Source organism: Xiphophorus couchianus, chromosome 5 (genome assembly GCF_001444195.1).
Source record: "Xiphophorus couchianus chromosome 5, X_couchianus-1.0, whole genome shotgun sequence".
NCBI classification, from domain to species: Eukaryota; Metazoa; Chordata; class Actinopteri; order Cyprinodontiformes; family Poeciliidae; genus Xiphophorus; species Xiphophorus couchianus.
In genome coordinates, this window is record NC_040232.1 from 24,254,387 (window position 1) to 24,271,234 (window position 16,848).

Sequence of the window (16,848 nt, forward strand, 5' to 3'; positions counted from 1 at the left end):
AAAAACACAGAATCTAACTTTTAAAAAGGCTAAATTAGAAAGATGGAGTTACTATATTTTGTGTAACACACAGCAATGAAGGCGGCTTCAATCACCACGATTGAATGTTAATATGATGCTTATATTAAGAAGTAAATGACGAGGAATTTGTGGTCCGGGTCACCTAAGTTCATCTTACAACTGTACAAATACAATATGCAGTAGTGGGCACCGCTAACGAAAGCTACGATAAAGCATAAAGCCCCATACCAACATGATATTTAGTGGAAACTAATGCATGGTGGGTATCAAACATGTTGAGAAAATTTATCCTGAAAATTTATTTAGGGGTAGCTAAGTGCGCTTAATGTTTTCAAAGTTAGCTTTAGCTCATGTGTTTAGCTAAAGCGCTAAGCACTTTGGAAACATTAATACCTGAAACCAAGCGTGGAAAACAACGGTAAACAGATCCTGACACTGTAGTGGTTTATTACACTTTAATAATTAAACTTGAATGATTCAACAGAATCTATTCAGTATTTTCCAACACCTGTTTGATTTCAATCTAGAAGGAAAATGGGAAACTACCACAAGGGAAGCAGCGTTACTTCCCGGCCCCTGCAGGATACACGTGTTTAGGTAGGGAGTAAAGATATGCAAAAATCACAGTTCCATATCTATTTTGAATTTCGAGTCATGTTTCTGTACATTTTCAGTTTGCTTCAATCAAGAGATTCAAATAAAAAGTGGCATGGCACTGATAGAGCTGACCATAGACTGTCTTATTTATTTATTTTTGTTTATAATAAGCAATAACTGGTTGATTGCTGCAGGCAGCTGGATTTGGACTGCAGCTGATTTTTCTACAGAACGTTTGATGTTTATGCACAGCCTTACATTGATTCACGTGAGCAATCAGCTGGGTGCAAAGCAAACTTCAGACCTTATTGCTGTTGCAAAAATTTGTACGCTGACATGCGGATGTGGTTCGGCCCACATTCCTTTCTCCACTGATGCTGCATGAAAACCCTAAAAGTTGCCAGTAAGCAGAGTTTAATGGCAGCTGGGAGTCCTCTAACGCTGCATTGCCCACTTGGTTCCCTGCGGAAATATTCTGCCTGTGTTCAGGTATAAAACAACGCTGTATTTGTTTGGTCCATGTGCGTACCAAACCGACCGGGCTGTATGAATACTTTTGGTCCGTCTAGATGTTCCGTCGCACCACCATATTTAGGCCATCACACACAAGTGGCTTACTGGAGAGCTCAGCCTGATTAACGACTCTCCTGTGAATTAATTTAATAGTCAAGAAACGAGGACAGGAGCAGATAAGGAATTAAAAGGTGAAATACACAAAAGCAAGGTTAGACTATAAGTGAATAAACGAATGGACAATAAAAGAAAAGCATAGGGGTGGTGGGGGGGAGGTAAGAAGTAGCAGCATAAACAACCTTGTATCTAAAACCGCAAAGGTGATGCGTGAAATCATGTTGCCGAGTTGTGGTCATGCAGGACCCGGAGATCTGCACGTCTGCTGCAGCTCTGAAGCAGAACAACCAGCAGCCTCAGCAAGCAGAGAAGCTGCTGACATGGCACCAAACTCAACACTAAACATAAATCACCACAGCCAGACGCTCAGAGTTCAGCTATTTTTTGCTCGTCTAAAAACAGCCTCACATACAAGTTTAAAGGTCCAAAACTGTCAGTGGCGTTAGCAAACGAGAACTGGGACAATGAGGAACTGCAAAGTTCCTAACTTTTCCTACCAATGAGATTTAGTCTTTCTAAGCAATTAGAAATGAGCAATAACGTTTCTTATGTTTGTGTATGGAAAAACATTATCTCTTTGCAGACAGCTGTTTCAATTATGCTACTAAAAATGTTTTTCATAAAGTGATATAAAAAAAATCTCTCATTTTAAAATCAGTCTAAGTGTTGAAAATCTATTTAAAAATCCAACGCAAGTTGCAAAAAAACAAACAAAAACAAAGCCAGAAAAGCATCCAGTTATTCATGCTGTAGTTTGCACAACAACAAAAAAGCCTCACACAATAATAGTAATTCTATTCATAGCTTCATAGTAAAGATTTTTCCATTAACATGGTTCCTTATAGTAAAGTCCATTCAAATGTCAACTCAACTTATATTTTTATTGGCTCTTTTTGTGCAATAAATTCAAGGTAAATGAGCAAGGACAAATGGCTTTATGTTGAATTAATTTACCCGCTTAATGACTCAGGATCCACTTGATTGTATTGTATGATTGTATCCACTTTGTATTGATGAAGAGCTTTCGTTTCAACAACGGTATCCAAAATTTAAGATTCGATACCTGCAGTTTTCACAGCACAGACACAAATCCAGTTATTACCACCGGCACTACATACATAAAGGATTATCACGTCATTAGCTCTAAAGAAATCTGAAGTGCTTGGAATAACCAGACATCCTCCTCTCTGCAAAGCATCACAGCTGGATTCTGTCCAGCAGGCCATGAGGTCAGTCATCCAAACTGTCAACCACCGAACAACATCAGCTAACCTTTTTTATCCAGCCGTCAGGTAGCATCGTGTCGTCTATGTAACATAAATATTCCAACAACTTGATATGGCAGAGTGACAGGTTCCTCGACCTGTTCTGTGATCAATTTTGTCTTACAACTGCTAGGTATTTTCTCTCTTTTTTTTTAAAGAAAGTACCTAAACTGCAAAGTTCACAAGTGCTGGATAAACTACTTGCATGTTCTGTTTTTATTTTCCATGTCATCATCTTCCTAAAACATTGGCAAAATCTCTCCTCCCCTCTCCAAAAGATGATTTAGGCAACAGAAAAACAATCAGAAACACTTTTGGCAAAAAATAACTTTGACCACTAGTTTTGGAAGCTGACGATGTTTAAATAGTTCAGACACAAAGAAATATATTTTCATATAAAATGTGTCTGTAGCTTGCAGCATTATGGGATATCTGGGGATCGTTTCAATGGAATACTAAAAACTTTGGTACAGATCATTCAAAAACGATTGAAACAAATCTTGGTATCTGATGGAGATGACCCTAAAATGTATAAATACAGTATGTGCTTTATCTGCTTCAAACAAGAAATTTGCTATCAGCATCAAACCCAAGGTTGTTGTTTTTTTCACAAAAAGCTGAAAAAAAAAACAAACAAAAAAACAAGCAAATCAAAAAGACAGTCCAGAGCTTCAAAACGCGTACTAGCTGTTCCAGGTGATCACCGGGAACCACGTCCATTAAACTAAGTTGTGTATGAGAAAGCTGGATTTATGCTGCCTCACTGAACTGCTCAAACCTCACCGGCAAACACTGCTGGGGGGAAAAAAAAAAAAATCCACCATGTTTTGAGGGACCAATGAAGTGGAAGCTGAGCCACTCAGAACAAGTAGGGCGAAGGGCAACCTGGACATGTTCCTGTTAAAACTGATCTCAGTCACTCTGAGGGACTGAGATGCGCTCTCTCCGTCCTGTGCGCCGAGAAGGAACCCAGTGAAATATTGATAGCTCTGGGACATTCATATTGCAGGGAGAGGAGAATGTGTCCACGTGCGGTTTTGTTGGATCTGAAAGCTCCTCGTAAAAAGTATTGGCCGCACAAACGTCGGAGGCCTGCTGGTGACCGCTGCTGTACCGTTAGCAGGCGACAACAAAAGCCTCCCCTGTTTCTTCGCCGCTCGTCGGAAACAACGCGTTTGAAAACTTGAAAACCGCTACAATAAAACCAACGAGATTACCAAGTTGCTTGCCCACAGAGGCTGTGTGCCGTTTACTTCATGAGACGGGGAACAGCGCCGTGCCACGTGAGCGCAGCGCCTTGCTGTCTCGCTCATCCTTCCTGAGGACAGCTCAGGAAGGACGGCGACTGTGTGCAGAGAGCACACAGTTGTCTCGCCATCCGTCTATCATGCTTTTCTGGTAAATCTGGATAAAATGCGCCACTGTGTAGAAGTAATTGTCAAAAATCTTGTCACGGTGGAGAGGCATTAGCTCTTCGCAGCAATCACATCGGGAGATGAGCTGCATAAATACTAAGAAGGATCCCTGCGCGCCACCTGCGAGACTTTACATCAACCTCAGTGGAGCATCCGGTGGTGTAACTGATTTATTGTAAATTATTGCTGAAGGCCTTTAAAAACAGACATGCAAAAAAGAAGAGAAAAGGCATTGCATCTATTCCGATTAAGAAAACGTGCATTTCTGTAGAAAAATCTAAGCACCCATATCCATAAATGTACATGGAAACTAAGAACCAACAATCTGCATATAGTCACATGTTGCACTACAAAATGTTTTCCACTACTGACCATTGAAAATCCTCCCCACCCCCCCAAAAAAGAAGCGCTAAAAAGAAAGAAAAGCAACAAGCGGTTTTATTAGGAAAGAGTAAAAAACACTGAATAAAGGAGAGGGAAAGCAGATCTGCAGAGGCTCAATAAATCAGAGGATTATCGTTGTAAAATAAGAGAACCGCATCCAGGACAACATTCACCTAGAAGGGAAGAGAGAAACCTTGAAAGTAAAACACGGAGTGGTTAGACGTTACGGTCCTTAATCGCACCAAAGCCCTGGGATTGAAAAAGTGGAGGAAACAAAAGAACTTAGAAAGGAGTAAATAAGATTCATCACAGACAAGACACGCAAATAAGCAAACAGAAAGCAGTACGACCGGACAGGAAGGTTAGTGGAAGTCAGCTCCCTACCTGTTTGGCTGAGCTGCGAGGTGCTCCGGCTCTTGCGTGACATGCCAACCATGGCCTGCATTTTGGCACCAATGCTGGAGCGCCTCTTCTTGTCGTCAGTGCCTACCGTGCTGACCGCCGTGTCCGACTGACTGCCGTCCGTCTTCTCCAGGTTGCACATGTCACCGCTGATGCTTGTGCTCTTGGTCATGTTCACCCCACCGGATGTGCCCATCTGCCTGTTTTTCATTTTGGATGCAAAGTCACTGTCAGCCACCGCCATTGACACGGCAACGGGGGGGGAGGGGGAAGGTAAAGGCGAAGACAAAAGAAGGAGGGACATGAGAACGGAGGACAGACGAGGAGATGTGGAAGGACAGGTGAGGGGAGGCGAAGGGAGGAGAGGATGGAGGTGGGAAGGGCGGAGGATGGGACAAGGAGTGGGGTGAGAAGAAGAGAAGGACAGAGTTCAGGTATAGAGATTCATGACTTACAGGATAGTTAAGGATTTTAGGAGACTCTGTTGCACATTCCACTGACTTTACATGCAATAAAAAACCAACCACGACCGAGTCTCCTGCTTCCAAACCTGAATCTGAAAGTGCAAGTCTATTGCAAAATGAATGAATCGGCAGGTTTAATCGCAATGCTTTTGTTTTTACGTAGAACAACGTACCTATCGCGGCCGAAAAGCGAACACTGAGCACAGAAGACAAGTTGCCTTTCCTCAGCTGAACTATTTTGCTGCTCTTGTCGTTTGGAATAATGTAGGCCAGAGTCCAAATTAAAGTCTTATTTTAGCTCTGCCAGTAAAATTATCTTTAAGAGACAAATTACATTCTGGATCATGTGCTCTTAATAGGATGAGGTCCATGTAACTCCCCTAGGGTACCGTTCATTAATTAATTACTGACCTCTGTCACGTAACGGGATTATGGAGACAATTTATGGAGAGACATGCTGTTGAACATCTAGGAAGTGATTTTATTACCTGTTTCTGACGGTGGTTTTTTAAACATCAGGCCTCGTGATGTCGAGGTTTCTATACAATAAAGTTTATAAGGTTAAACTCCTCGCTGGTTTGAGTGATTCAAAAACCCACTGGATATTTGCAAAGTGATCTCAGTGCGATTGAAATGTTTACTATTTTATTCTATTTTTTTTAAGTATAAAACTCTACTTGTTTTTATTACCTAATGTGTTGTTGAAAGCATCTCACACAGTGCTACCGATGGTTTCATTCGATGCTTCCACTATCAGTTTTGGTTCTGTCAGGTTTCAAATATTTATTGGGAATTGTGGGAGTGAAGCTTCAAACCAGACATCAAGCATCTCAGCTTGATGTCTGTTTCATAAAAATGTGCTGCTTCACAAACATGACAGTAATAATGCTGCCTCTTTCATTTATCAAATACAGTGCAGAAGAAAAGCACAAGTTTTGATGTATTTTATTGATGTTTAATTTCATTGACCAGCGCCAGCTAGTGCATACTGTGAAGTTAAAGGAAGGTGATGCATTGGTTGAACATTTTTTAACTAACAGAAACTTGAAGTGTGTGATATTTTTATGACATTATTATTATTATCCTCCGTCTCATTTCTTTTGCACGTTTTATTGCAGGATTGCTCCATTAATTCAACTCTGACCAGCTTCTCAGTCCTTGATGAATGAATCCCTACAGCATGATGCTGCCACCACCATGTTCCATTAGGGGGATGTTATGATAAAGGGGCAGTATTGTGTAATTTCTGGGCACATAGCGCTATTTTATAGCATAATAAAGATGCTGTTACCGTCAGTTGTTATAAAAATGTTACATATATCAAAATTGACTTTGCCTTGAAATTGGGCCTCTGTTTCTTTAAAAACTTTCGGAAACTCCGCCTTCAGAAAGTCATCACAACATGGCTCCTCTACTAAACCTTTAACGACATTTTTACCAGTGTTGGACTGAGAAGCAGACTGTATAATGAGCTCAGCCGATCCATCAGGTGTTTGCTAATTGCTGCTGGCTAGTCTGAAGGAGCTGAATGGGGGAGTGGTGTGGGAGGGATCCTCTGTGAGGCGGTAGCTCTGAAACTGCAGCTTCTCAGGAGGAGCTTTGTCCTCGAAGGTGGAGCTCTGTCCACCCAGATGTTTTGCACAGCTGAATGGTTGCCATGGGAGACAAAAGAATTTCTTAAAGAGTCCAAGCAACACTCCAAGTATAATTTTTGATTATGGAATAACGTTATGATGTAAAGCTCAAAAAAGTCAATTTTACATGATACTGCCCCTTTAAGAGTCATGTGCAATGTTAGTCTTTTTTTCATGTAGGCTAAAACATTTTGGACCGTACTCTGTTTTTAAATAATCTGTTTAGCATTTCTTTGTAAATTTAAAACGAGATTGCTTTAGATTCTGGTCAATCTAATCAGATAACTTCGAAAGGGAATTGATCAATTCAAATCTAATTTAGAGTTGTTGGAGTAAACGGGAAAAATAGGTATTCAAGCCACACTTTTCAGATTTGCGAAAATGCGAAAAGTTGCTAAAGTATAAAAACTTTTTTAAAATCTTTCCTTTAATGCATCAAAAGTAAAATTCACAATAAAGACACACAGATTACAGTACTGGTAAACATCCAGATTACTGATGCATGATGTTACTGTGGACTTGACGCCTGAGTAAACAGAACGGCCCGCTCCAGCAGAACCTCGTCTCTTTACTGTCTCACCCGTCTCCTAACAGGTTCCGGCCCAGAGTCTCACACAGACACACACACACGCTGTATAAGTGTGTCTGCATAGAAAAGTGGGACTGTGGCACCAGAGAACGGTGTGTGCCTCATCATGCAGATTGCTCACCAGGCCAAGATGTTCCCCGGCCAAACAAAGCGTGGCCATATGATTTCTGTTCTCTACGGTCAGACCGGCCTGCTGTACATAAATATGAATAATCCCACATTAGAAAATCTCGCTCTAAGATGTAAAGATGAAAATTGTATTAGAAAAATATCAGTTTGAAGATAACTTTTTACAGGTGATTTATTTTTTTTTGTCCTGTGAACAACAATAAGTGATTTGTGGAAGGCATTTATTTATGTTTTTCTAAACACCTTTGGACTCATAAAATGCAAGTCTGTCGTGATTTTTTTGTCGTTCCAAACAGCCCAAAGCAGTCATCCTCTTTACCTCAGATAAGAGACAAATTACTATTAAGATGATCTATTAAATCTAAGAAATGCTAGAATTTTACATGTGGTTTAAAACTGCTTCTGGGACAATTCATTAGTCTTAAAAACAGTGAAAACGGCATTAGCTTGAAGCGTCAGGCGCACATTAGTTTCTCTCTACAGGGGAAGAAGAGCTCTTGGTCTGAAAACAAATAGAGTTGATTACAGAGAACAGGCGTGTTTAATGTGCAAAAGACGCACAACGTGACCTTAATACACAAATTATGAGTCATCAGTAAATGTAGAGTCTAGCTTGTGGCAATCTTTACGCCACCTGACTGAGCTTTTCTGGTTTTTCCTCGACACTGGCAGCAGAGCGCTAAGCTAGCTTCACGTTGGGATGTCATGTGATTGCTTTTCAATTTTTAAAAAAACAATTATTATTATTTTGACCCGGCTATTAGCTTTCAAAGTGTTCCCAGCTTCCACAGCTGGGAACACAGGAGCAGGATATTTATGTTTTATCTGCGTGAAATTAGCCGGAACAAAAGTTAAAGCTCGTGGTACGAGCAAAAGTATCAAAGAGTCATATCAAAACAGCGAGCAGATGGCTGAGCATGAAAACAGCAGGATGTCCACAGAGGTGAGCTCAGGGTGGTCTGTAGATGTATGAGACGAGTTAGATTCAGTGAAGAGCAGAATTATTCATACTGGGATATTTAGGCTGAAATTATTTTTCTTTTTTTTTTTTTTACAAACATGTTTGTTCTGATTGAGGATCCGTGCAGAAAGTTAAAGATTCGACTGAAACGGACGAGGCTTTCCTTGCAACAAGTGGTTAGTAATTATAAAGCAAGTTTGACCACTGAAATATCAATAAAGATGTTGATATGATTGTTGAGAAGGGTAAACGTAATTATCAACATGCATTATTTTTAAGAAAATGAAATAATAAAACAGACACTGGTATTCATTCTATGTTTCCTATGATTCCTCTGAACCAAAACAAGGTTTTTGGTTGATGAAAGTTGATCATCATTTTGGGCTGAATGATGATCAATTTGTATATATTTTAGCCAAGTTTTAGTCAGAGAATAAATCTTTTTATCTCAACCCAGAAGCGTTCAGTGCTCTATAACTCTTATAGCAGGTCATGACGCATGAAACTAAAAGTTCCGGAGAAATTATTTCAGATCTGATTTTCTTGTCATCACGTTGGAATCTGTGTGCTATTTATTTATTTATTTTTTACATCATAATCTGTCCCACAGAAGAAAATAACTCCATCCTCTTTTTGCAAAATTGCATCTTTGTGTGTTTTTAATCCTAAAACTACAAAAAAAATTGTGTTTCTTTAAAAATGACATCAAGTTCGTCTAAAATTATAACTTGTCTTTTTCAAAAAGTCACGTGACATTCGCGGTTCTAAACGGGTTTTATTTGGCTTCTTCGTGATGTAAAGGTCGCAGTCTGGAAAATCTGAAAGGTGTGGTGTGCATTTTTATGCAAACCCCTTTATTAGATGCCCCTAAATAAAATCCACAGCGATCCAATCAGAAGTTACCTAAAAGGAGTCCATTCACATCCAAGTGACCTACATACATGATACTGAAAACTGACAAGGCCGGTGATCCCGGCCAGCAGCAGGCTGTGGGAATGTTTTCCATCAGCAGAAACACAGAAGCTTATCAGAGTGAATGGAAATATACATGAAGCTAAATATAAGACAACCTTAGAAGAAAACCTGTTAGAAGATGCAAAAGAGTGGAGACTGAGGTGGAAGTTGACTTTCAGCAGAATATTGACCTAAGGTAAGTAAGCCTATGTAGGTGTGACATTAGCTGCATTTCCATTGACCCTATAACTGCGCAACTTTACATTTACAATAAATCTGCTTAATGGAACCATGGAAATTTTTTTAAAAGTTCTTGTTTTTCGATAAAAAGTTGATGAGGTGTTTTTTTGACCGTATCAAAATGAGTTTGTTCCACAAAACAGCAAGGAAACACACATGATCAACAATTGGATGCTGCCACTGGCTCAAACCACGAAGAAGACGACAACAGGAAGTGGTTGGCAGATGACAGAGCTGCATGTTTTTATATTGACTTTTTGGATAAACAAATTACTCATGTGTGATTTTAATTGTGTTTCCTATTAAATAGAAATAGTTTTTGTTTTTTTAACATTAGCGGGATATTGACAAAGTTTTGCCCACATTTGTAAGGGGTCACTGACCCAGTCAAAGTTCAGACACAAATCTAATTGGGAGTCAGTGGTAAGACATGAAAATTGCAGTTCACACTCAATCCAGTCTGGTTGAATCTCAGCTATTTTGTGAAGAATTGGAATAATTTCATCTGGAAGAGACAGACTTCTAAAGGCTTGCAGCAGTGAAAGGCAGGTCTGCAGCTTCGACTGAGGAGGGCTGAATACAAAAATACATGTCAGGAAACCACTGACCCTTTTTTCTTTTACTTCAAAATAACGGTCTGCTTTGTGCTTATGTCACATAAAATAATTGCAACGTGTCAAAATGTGAAAAGGTCTAACGGGTAGGAGTACTTTGGCGAGGCGCTGTAGGCACACCGGTTTTATACAGCAGCTGTCATGGAAAAACTAACCACACAGTGGAACGAGTCATCAGGTCAGAACCAGTTCCTTCTCTGAAAGTGAATCCATTCAGTAACATTTTAACGTAAACCGTTCATGGCGTGTTGAGTGAGTCTGAGCAGAAAAGGTGCAGAGAGACAAACATCAAGTGATGAATGCAATCTGACAGACAACACATGGATGCAACATTGAAACACAGAGCAGCACGAACAGCAAGTCTTCATATTCTTTGTTCAATCTGCAAACCAAATCGTCCTGCTGAAGAGCTAAAAAAAACAACATCCAGAAACAATCTACACATCTGCAGATGCTTTCGGTTTTGCTCATGGAAGCAACTGTACGCCCTGCTGTAACGTTAACTGCACATGGCATTAATCCCAGCGCGATTCCTCTTCCTACCAAGGGGGCAGCTCTAATATCGGAGAGTGAGGCAGTAACCTGGATCCTGTTGTGAATTTAATTTGATGGTGAAGCGTCTTATTAGCGGCGCAAGCTAAGCTTTTCTCCTGCTCTGGGATTCGGAATCCGTTTCCTCCTGACATACTTTTCACAATTGCTATTCCGAAAGCGTTCGCAACCGAAGACATCGCCTCTCTCTCTCTCTTTCTCTCTGTCTCTTTCTCTCGTGGCCGCGCTAAAACGGTGCCAATTTAAATTTCATTTCAGCATGTTACAACCTAATCTCTGTGCACCAGTTTGAAATGAAAGCGATAGCTTTGTTCGGTTCTGCACGTGTTCCAGGTGAAAGTGCAATAAGTCCGTCACGTTTTTCCACCAAAATTTAGAATTATAATTTGAGGCCGTTTACGTGTTGCCTAGCAAAAGTGAACTATATGAGGTACTAAAAAATAAATAAATAAATACTGGTTTCAAGAATGACATTTGAGAAACTTTAAGATAAAATAACTAATTAAAGTAGTTAAAGGATCAGTAGCTTTGCTGTTTTTGTCTTGTAGGTGTTTATTGCTGCTAGGTTTTGTGTTTTCTTTATCTGGGTCTTCTCTGTTGCCTGTTATTTACCGTGATTGTTTTCAGTGACACAGATCCCATCTCCAGTTGCTATGTTACCATCTGCTCTCCATAACCTCATCAGCTGACACTTAGATAATAAACCATCCTATCATACGGTGATGGTCACATTTATTGGCACTCCTAGTAAAGATGTGTTAACAGTGTTTAGGTTCGTAATCTCAGGTCAAGAAGTTCAAGAAAAAAAGATCAGACCATTAAGTACATTCACACAGAGGAAAACAAAACAATTTTTTAATTTAGGATTCACTCTTAACTGATTGGATATTTAACATTTAATGATCTGAGTATTAAGAAACATATTAGTAATACATAATTTCCAATTTAACCATGGCATACAGTTAATATGAGAGATAAGTTCACTGTTTGCTTCAAACAATTATTCTTATAATATGTTTAAATTGATGGTTGTTTTTTTTTTTTAATGGGATCATGCTACAGCAACAATTGATCCATTTATTTGATATTTATTTTTATAACCACATTTGTACTAGAGGTGCCAAAAAACATAGCTGGTAAAGAATAGACTTGTTTTGGTTGTATTGGTTGCAGGAAGCTTTTTTTACCCAGAATGCAGTGCGCATTCTGGGTAAAAAAAGCTTCCTGCTTTTGGAGCAGTCTCTGGTCTTCTTGGCTTGAACCGCACCAGAGTTCACTTCAACCGAACTGAGACCTAGATTTTTTAGGTCCGCATCAGAGTTTGATTGTGCGTTCACACCTCCCCAAACCAACCTGACCTTCCAATCAAACAAACTAGAGTCTGATTAAAGCAAACTAAACAGGACTGGTGTGAACGCAACCTATATAACTTATACTCTTGCTGAAACAAAGATTTCAGGAAGGGAATTTGTTTCTTCGCCACACATTTTCTCTATCAAGTGGCATTGCTCCACTTTGAAAGTATTAGTAGGGATATCAGGGCCACAGTCACCATGTTGGGTAAGGGGTGGAGAGCAGCACTTTACAGTTATAGGAACATGGAGACGTTAGTAGGCCAGAGGGGCTGCAGGTGCTTACTAAAGTTAGTAGCTATCTTTAACTAGGCCACTGCACATGTATTACCTGAGGTTAGTGTCTGAGGCACTCCTTTGGTGCAAGTCCTCTTCTTTATCCATCAAATCCTCCAGAAGCTCCTGGTCTCTGTCTATCTTACTGCCTGACTCTTTTCTCTCACCCTGCCTGACTCTTTCCTCGCTTCCCCTGTCTCCAGCCTCATCTTCCTCCTGCACCTCTCCTAACTGCTCATCCACTTCCCGTGAACGCCTTCTCGATTGCAACTGGCTGAAAACGGAGACAGATGCGAAGACAACAGCACATGCAAAGCAGAAAGAAAATCAAAGATAGCATGAACAACGTAAAAACAACAAGAGATCCAGAGATGCAGTGCAATAAAATAAGCAAAATGATTGAAGAAGAAGAAAAAGAAAAAAAAGGAAGAGCAAGCTTAGAGCAAAACACCATGCAAATGAATTTGGTTTCAGTCGCACTTGAGACAAGATCAAAAGATTTGGTGTCATTTCGTAACACTTTTGGGTCAGAGACTGCGCCACAGCATGACTAAGCAAAGTTCAAGAAGTTTGATTCTTGTGTCCTAAAAACATAGAACTACGAATAAACGCTGTATAAAAGAGTCAATTTCTCTTTTTGGGTTCAAATAGGTTCAACAGGAAAAAAACCCAAAAAACCTTCCCATTCCCGATTAACAACTTTACAAAGGTATAAAAGCAGGACAGTGATTTCGTCTTGCTAACGCGGACGTGAGCTTACCGGATCTTGCGGTTTCCCTGCGGCCGTTCTGACTGGACAGATATGTAGCTCGTGCTGCTGAACCGAGAGGCGCTGCTGGTTCTCGACACAGCGGACACGTCGCTCACATCGCTGTCCGATGACTTGGCTGACAAGTTGTCAGAGCCCCGCGGGTCTCTGCCTGAGTGCTGCACACAAAGGAAACAGATCATAAAAGGTATTTTGTTAAAGCAAGGCATTTGGCGAACATTTGCAAACGACAGACTAGTATTAGCAAAAAAAAAAGAAAGATTATAATTGGAAAGTGCCAGTAATTTAACACATAAACAATGAGTCCGTTATATGTTAAAACAGAGTCATTTAGGTGAATATTAAGTTATTTCATATTTACAGTCAATCATGGAGTCATTTCAAACAGTAGCTCAAACAAAACTTAACATTTAAGTTGTCAGCTACACCAATCAGCTTGTCTACAGCTGTTAGCTCCGCCTACTGACCACTGAGGTGGAGAGATAAAATAAACTCAGTATGATGCAGCACACGTCTAATAAATAAACATGTACAATGAATACAAATATGCTTTGCAGTGTAAACCAGTCATTTCTACTAACTGAATCACTGAACTGTTCCTGTTTCAGGTCAGTTAGAATCACCAAAACGGTTTCTCTTTGCTAAATGCTTCAATAGTTATAGGGAATTTCAAAAACTTTCTTCAAAATCAGAAGTTTACATACATTTATTCTGCGTTTTGGAGAATTTTTGGCCAAGTTATTCAGTTTCCGCAAACTCCTCGCAGTAATTTGGTTCATTTCTCCTGATGGAAGCGGTGAATTATTCCCATCTGTGCCCAAGCTTTACATATTGAAATGTTACTTCAATGTTTTTCATAATGTTCCTTTCATCGCGATGTACTCACCAAAAATAAAGACATCAAAAATAGGCTCTGCTGTCACCCTTTTCTTTCCCCAAACATAAGAGTAATCATTGTATCTACGTATTTCCATTTTAGTTTCATCACATCATGAAGAAAGCACAGGGCCTTTGTCCAGAAGAGCTTTTACAATCAGGAATCTGGCTTTTGGAGTAATGACTTCTTTCTCTCTGAGAGGCTCTTGACCAAGTAGGAACCGATTCTAATGCGGATGATGAGCCTCTCTCTATTCACACAGCATCTTCACAAGATCTTTTGGTTTTGTCCTTGAATATGAAGGTGGAAACTGGCTTGACACATGTCTTTCCCTTGATATTCTGGCTGATTTTTATTGAGTTTTTCATCGTCATCCACTCGATCACACACGGCAGAAGTACGGCGTGTGTGAGACGTGCCTCCATTTAACTCAAATGGACCTATCACAAGCTTATGAAGCCACGTCATCAACACCTGAAATACAGCAACTGTAAACTTCCTACTTTGACGAAAGTCACAAAAATATTTCTATTTTCTCTTGCATTTAGAAAAGGGAAGTAGCTAAAAAGATACAATGGAAAAATAATATTTTCTGTTTTGTTGAAAGTATTTCATACATGAGTATTTATTTAACAACGTATTGATTTACAGGTTGATTTCGATGTGTTGTTTTGTCCTGTTATAATCAATCAGCGGTGTGAATCTCCCGCCGGTTTGTTTTTATTGTCATTAGAAATAGTAAGAAAACACAAAGTTTGTGTTCCAGGGAGAACACTGAAAAGTGTAGCAGCCTTGCAATTTGAAAGTTTAGAACATACTTATTTGCACTACGCTTCTCGCTCCCAGCAGCAGACGTTCAGCTCAGAGTTCTGTGTGAGCTATAAATAGACAGCAGCAAGGTTGAAGAAACCTTTTCATACACTAGGTCAGAGTCAGGTTTTTGAAAAAGTGCAGATTTAACTTTTTCACAATCTGAGTAAGCACAATGTAAACTAACAAGAGACAAAAAGAAAATGTACTAATTTATGGTTTCCTAGAGTGACAGAATGTTTTGGGATACATTAAATATTTCTTTTTGTTTACAAACCAGTCAAGTGGACCCTGTTACCGTCAATATTTCTCAGCAATGCTTAAATTGCTGAGAAATAATCACGTCCAAAGTCCTCAATTCCTCCTAATGACATTTACACGAGGTTTATAGAATTACTGTTTTCTTTCTATCCAATAAAATGGTACATCAAAACCAGCAGCCATTAATTGGCTAATAGAGAATGCTTTGATTACGCCGCGGCTTCCTTGGAAGCTGGTCTGGAATGACACGCAGCCGGTTTGAATCAAGCTGTGTTTATGTTGTTCAGGGTCTGTTTACTGTAAGGGCGGCTGAGCTGAGTGTTACAGTCACTGCTCTGTTGCCCAATAGAGTCCAGCTTACTAGCAGGAAGAACATTGTTCTGTCAATGGGAGCTCTAGGAAAGCAAATAGTCAACAGACGAGAACGACTCACACCTGAATCTGCTTTTTATAGACTTGCGTTAGCATGCAGCTTCTGTAGCTTTCATAGCACCGACTTAAAAGGAGAGCAGAGCCAGAGTCTTTGTCCTGGCCGCAGTGAGACAGCAGGCCAAGTTCCCTAAAAGTCTTCAGAGCCTTTTTCAGAGCAGAAAGGTAAACAACTGATTATGGAAACAGCTGGTGTCACATTCCCGAAAATGATAAGAGGAAGCTCTGGGCTGTGTAAGCTTTTATTTTTCCATCCCTGATTCCAAACTAATGTGTTAAACATCAAAGGGTTTTTGTTTGTGTTTAGTCTAGCGCGCGCAGAGCGACGGAGGAGTGTGTATTTAGCACATTGCCCTATGTTAGTCAAAGCAATCCACATAATAATATGCTGTAAGAATCTGTTCAAGTACCATAAAAAATTATTAATAACATTCCTAAGTCTTTGCATTTTGCCATATTGCAACCGCAAAATTCAATTAATTTTATTGGGGTTTTATGTGACAGAACAACACAAATGAATAAAAGTAATTACTTAAAAAACTCACAAATAAAAACCTGAAAAGTGTGGCCTACCCATATGTATATTGTTTGGTTATGTCTCAACAAGCTTTGTAGATCCAAACATTTTTTACCTTCCCTCCTGCTAAAAAATGTGCCAATAACTGTGAGTTAACTATGGGCATCATGAGATTAATCACAAATAAAAGTTTAATTTATTATATTTGCAGCTCTGGAAAAAATGAAGAGATCACTTTAAATGATCAGTTTCTCTGATTTTACTTTTTAGAGGTAAAATGAACATCGTTCTTTTATTCTACGAACTACTGACAACATGTCTGCGAAATTCCAAGCATAACTTTTGTATTTATTTGCAGAAAATGAGAAATGGTCAAAACAACAAAAAAGATGCAGTGCTTTCAGATCTCAAATAATGTGAAGAAAATGAATTCATATTCACTTAGAAACAAAAATGCCAACCTTTTAACTCAGGAAGAGTTCAGAAATCGATATTTGGTGGAATAACCAGGAGGTACTAAAATGAAGAGCATTGGACTCTTCATTTTGTTTCCAGAGCTGTATATGTATTTATGCACTCCTTTGTGTGGGATCATGCAAAGTATCATATTGTGTTTAATCAATGAAAATTTGTATAAAATATTTTAAAGTTTGTGGCTGTAATGTGAAAAAAATATATTTTTTAAAAGTTCAAAGGGTTAATAATA

At 39.4% G+C, this 16,848-nt stretch overlaps 1 protein-coding gene across 14 annotated transcripts in view; it reads right to left on the minus strand.

Moving 5' to 3' along the window:
• The window catches only part of rims2a (regulating synaptic membrane exocytosis 2a), a 172,278-nt gene that overhangs the window by 13,344 nt on the left and 142,086 nt on the right, over window positions 1–16,848 (minus strand). For 5 of the 14 annotated variants that reach the window (XM_028017528.1, XM_028017530.1, XM_028017529.1 and 2 more), the window contains 2 exons: window positions 13,240–13,406; window positions 4,697–4,941 (listed from right to left, as the gene is read on the minus strand). The exons of 8 other annotated variants lie outside the window; for them this stretch is intronic. In XM_028017528.1, the coding sequence (XP_027873329.1) occupies window positions 4,697–4,941; window positions 13,240–13,406 (412 nt within the window). Of the gene's footprint in view, window positions 1–4,696; window positions 4,942–12,534; window positions 12,754–13,239; window positions 13,407–16,848 lie in introns of all 14 variants that reach the window. One more of the 14 variants, XM_028017524.1, reaches the window with a different exon arrangement.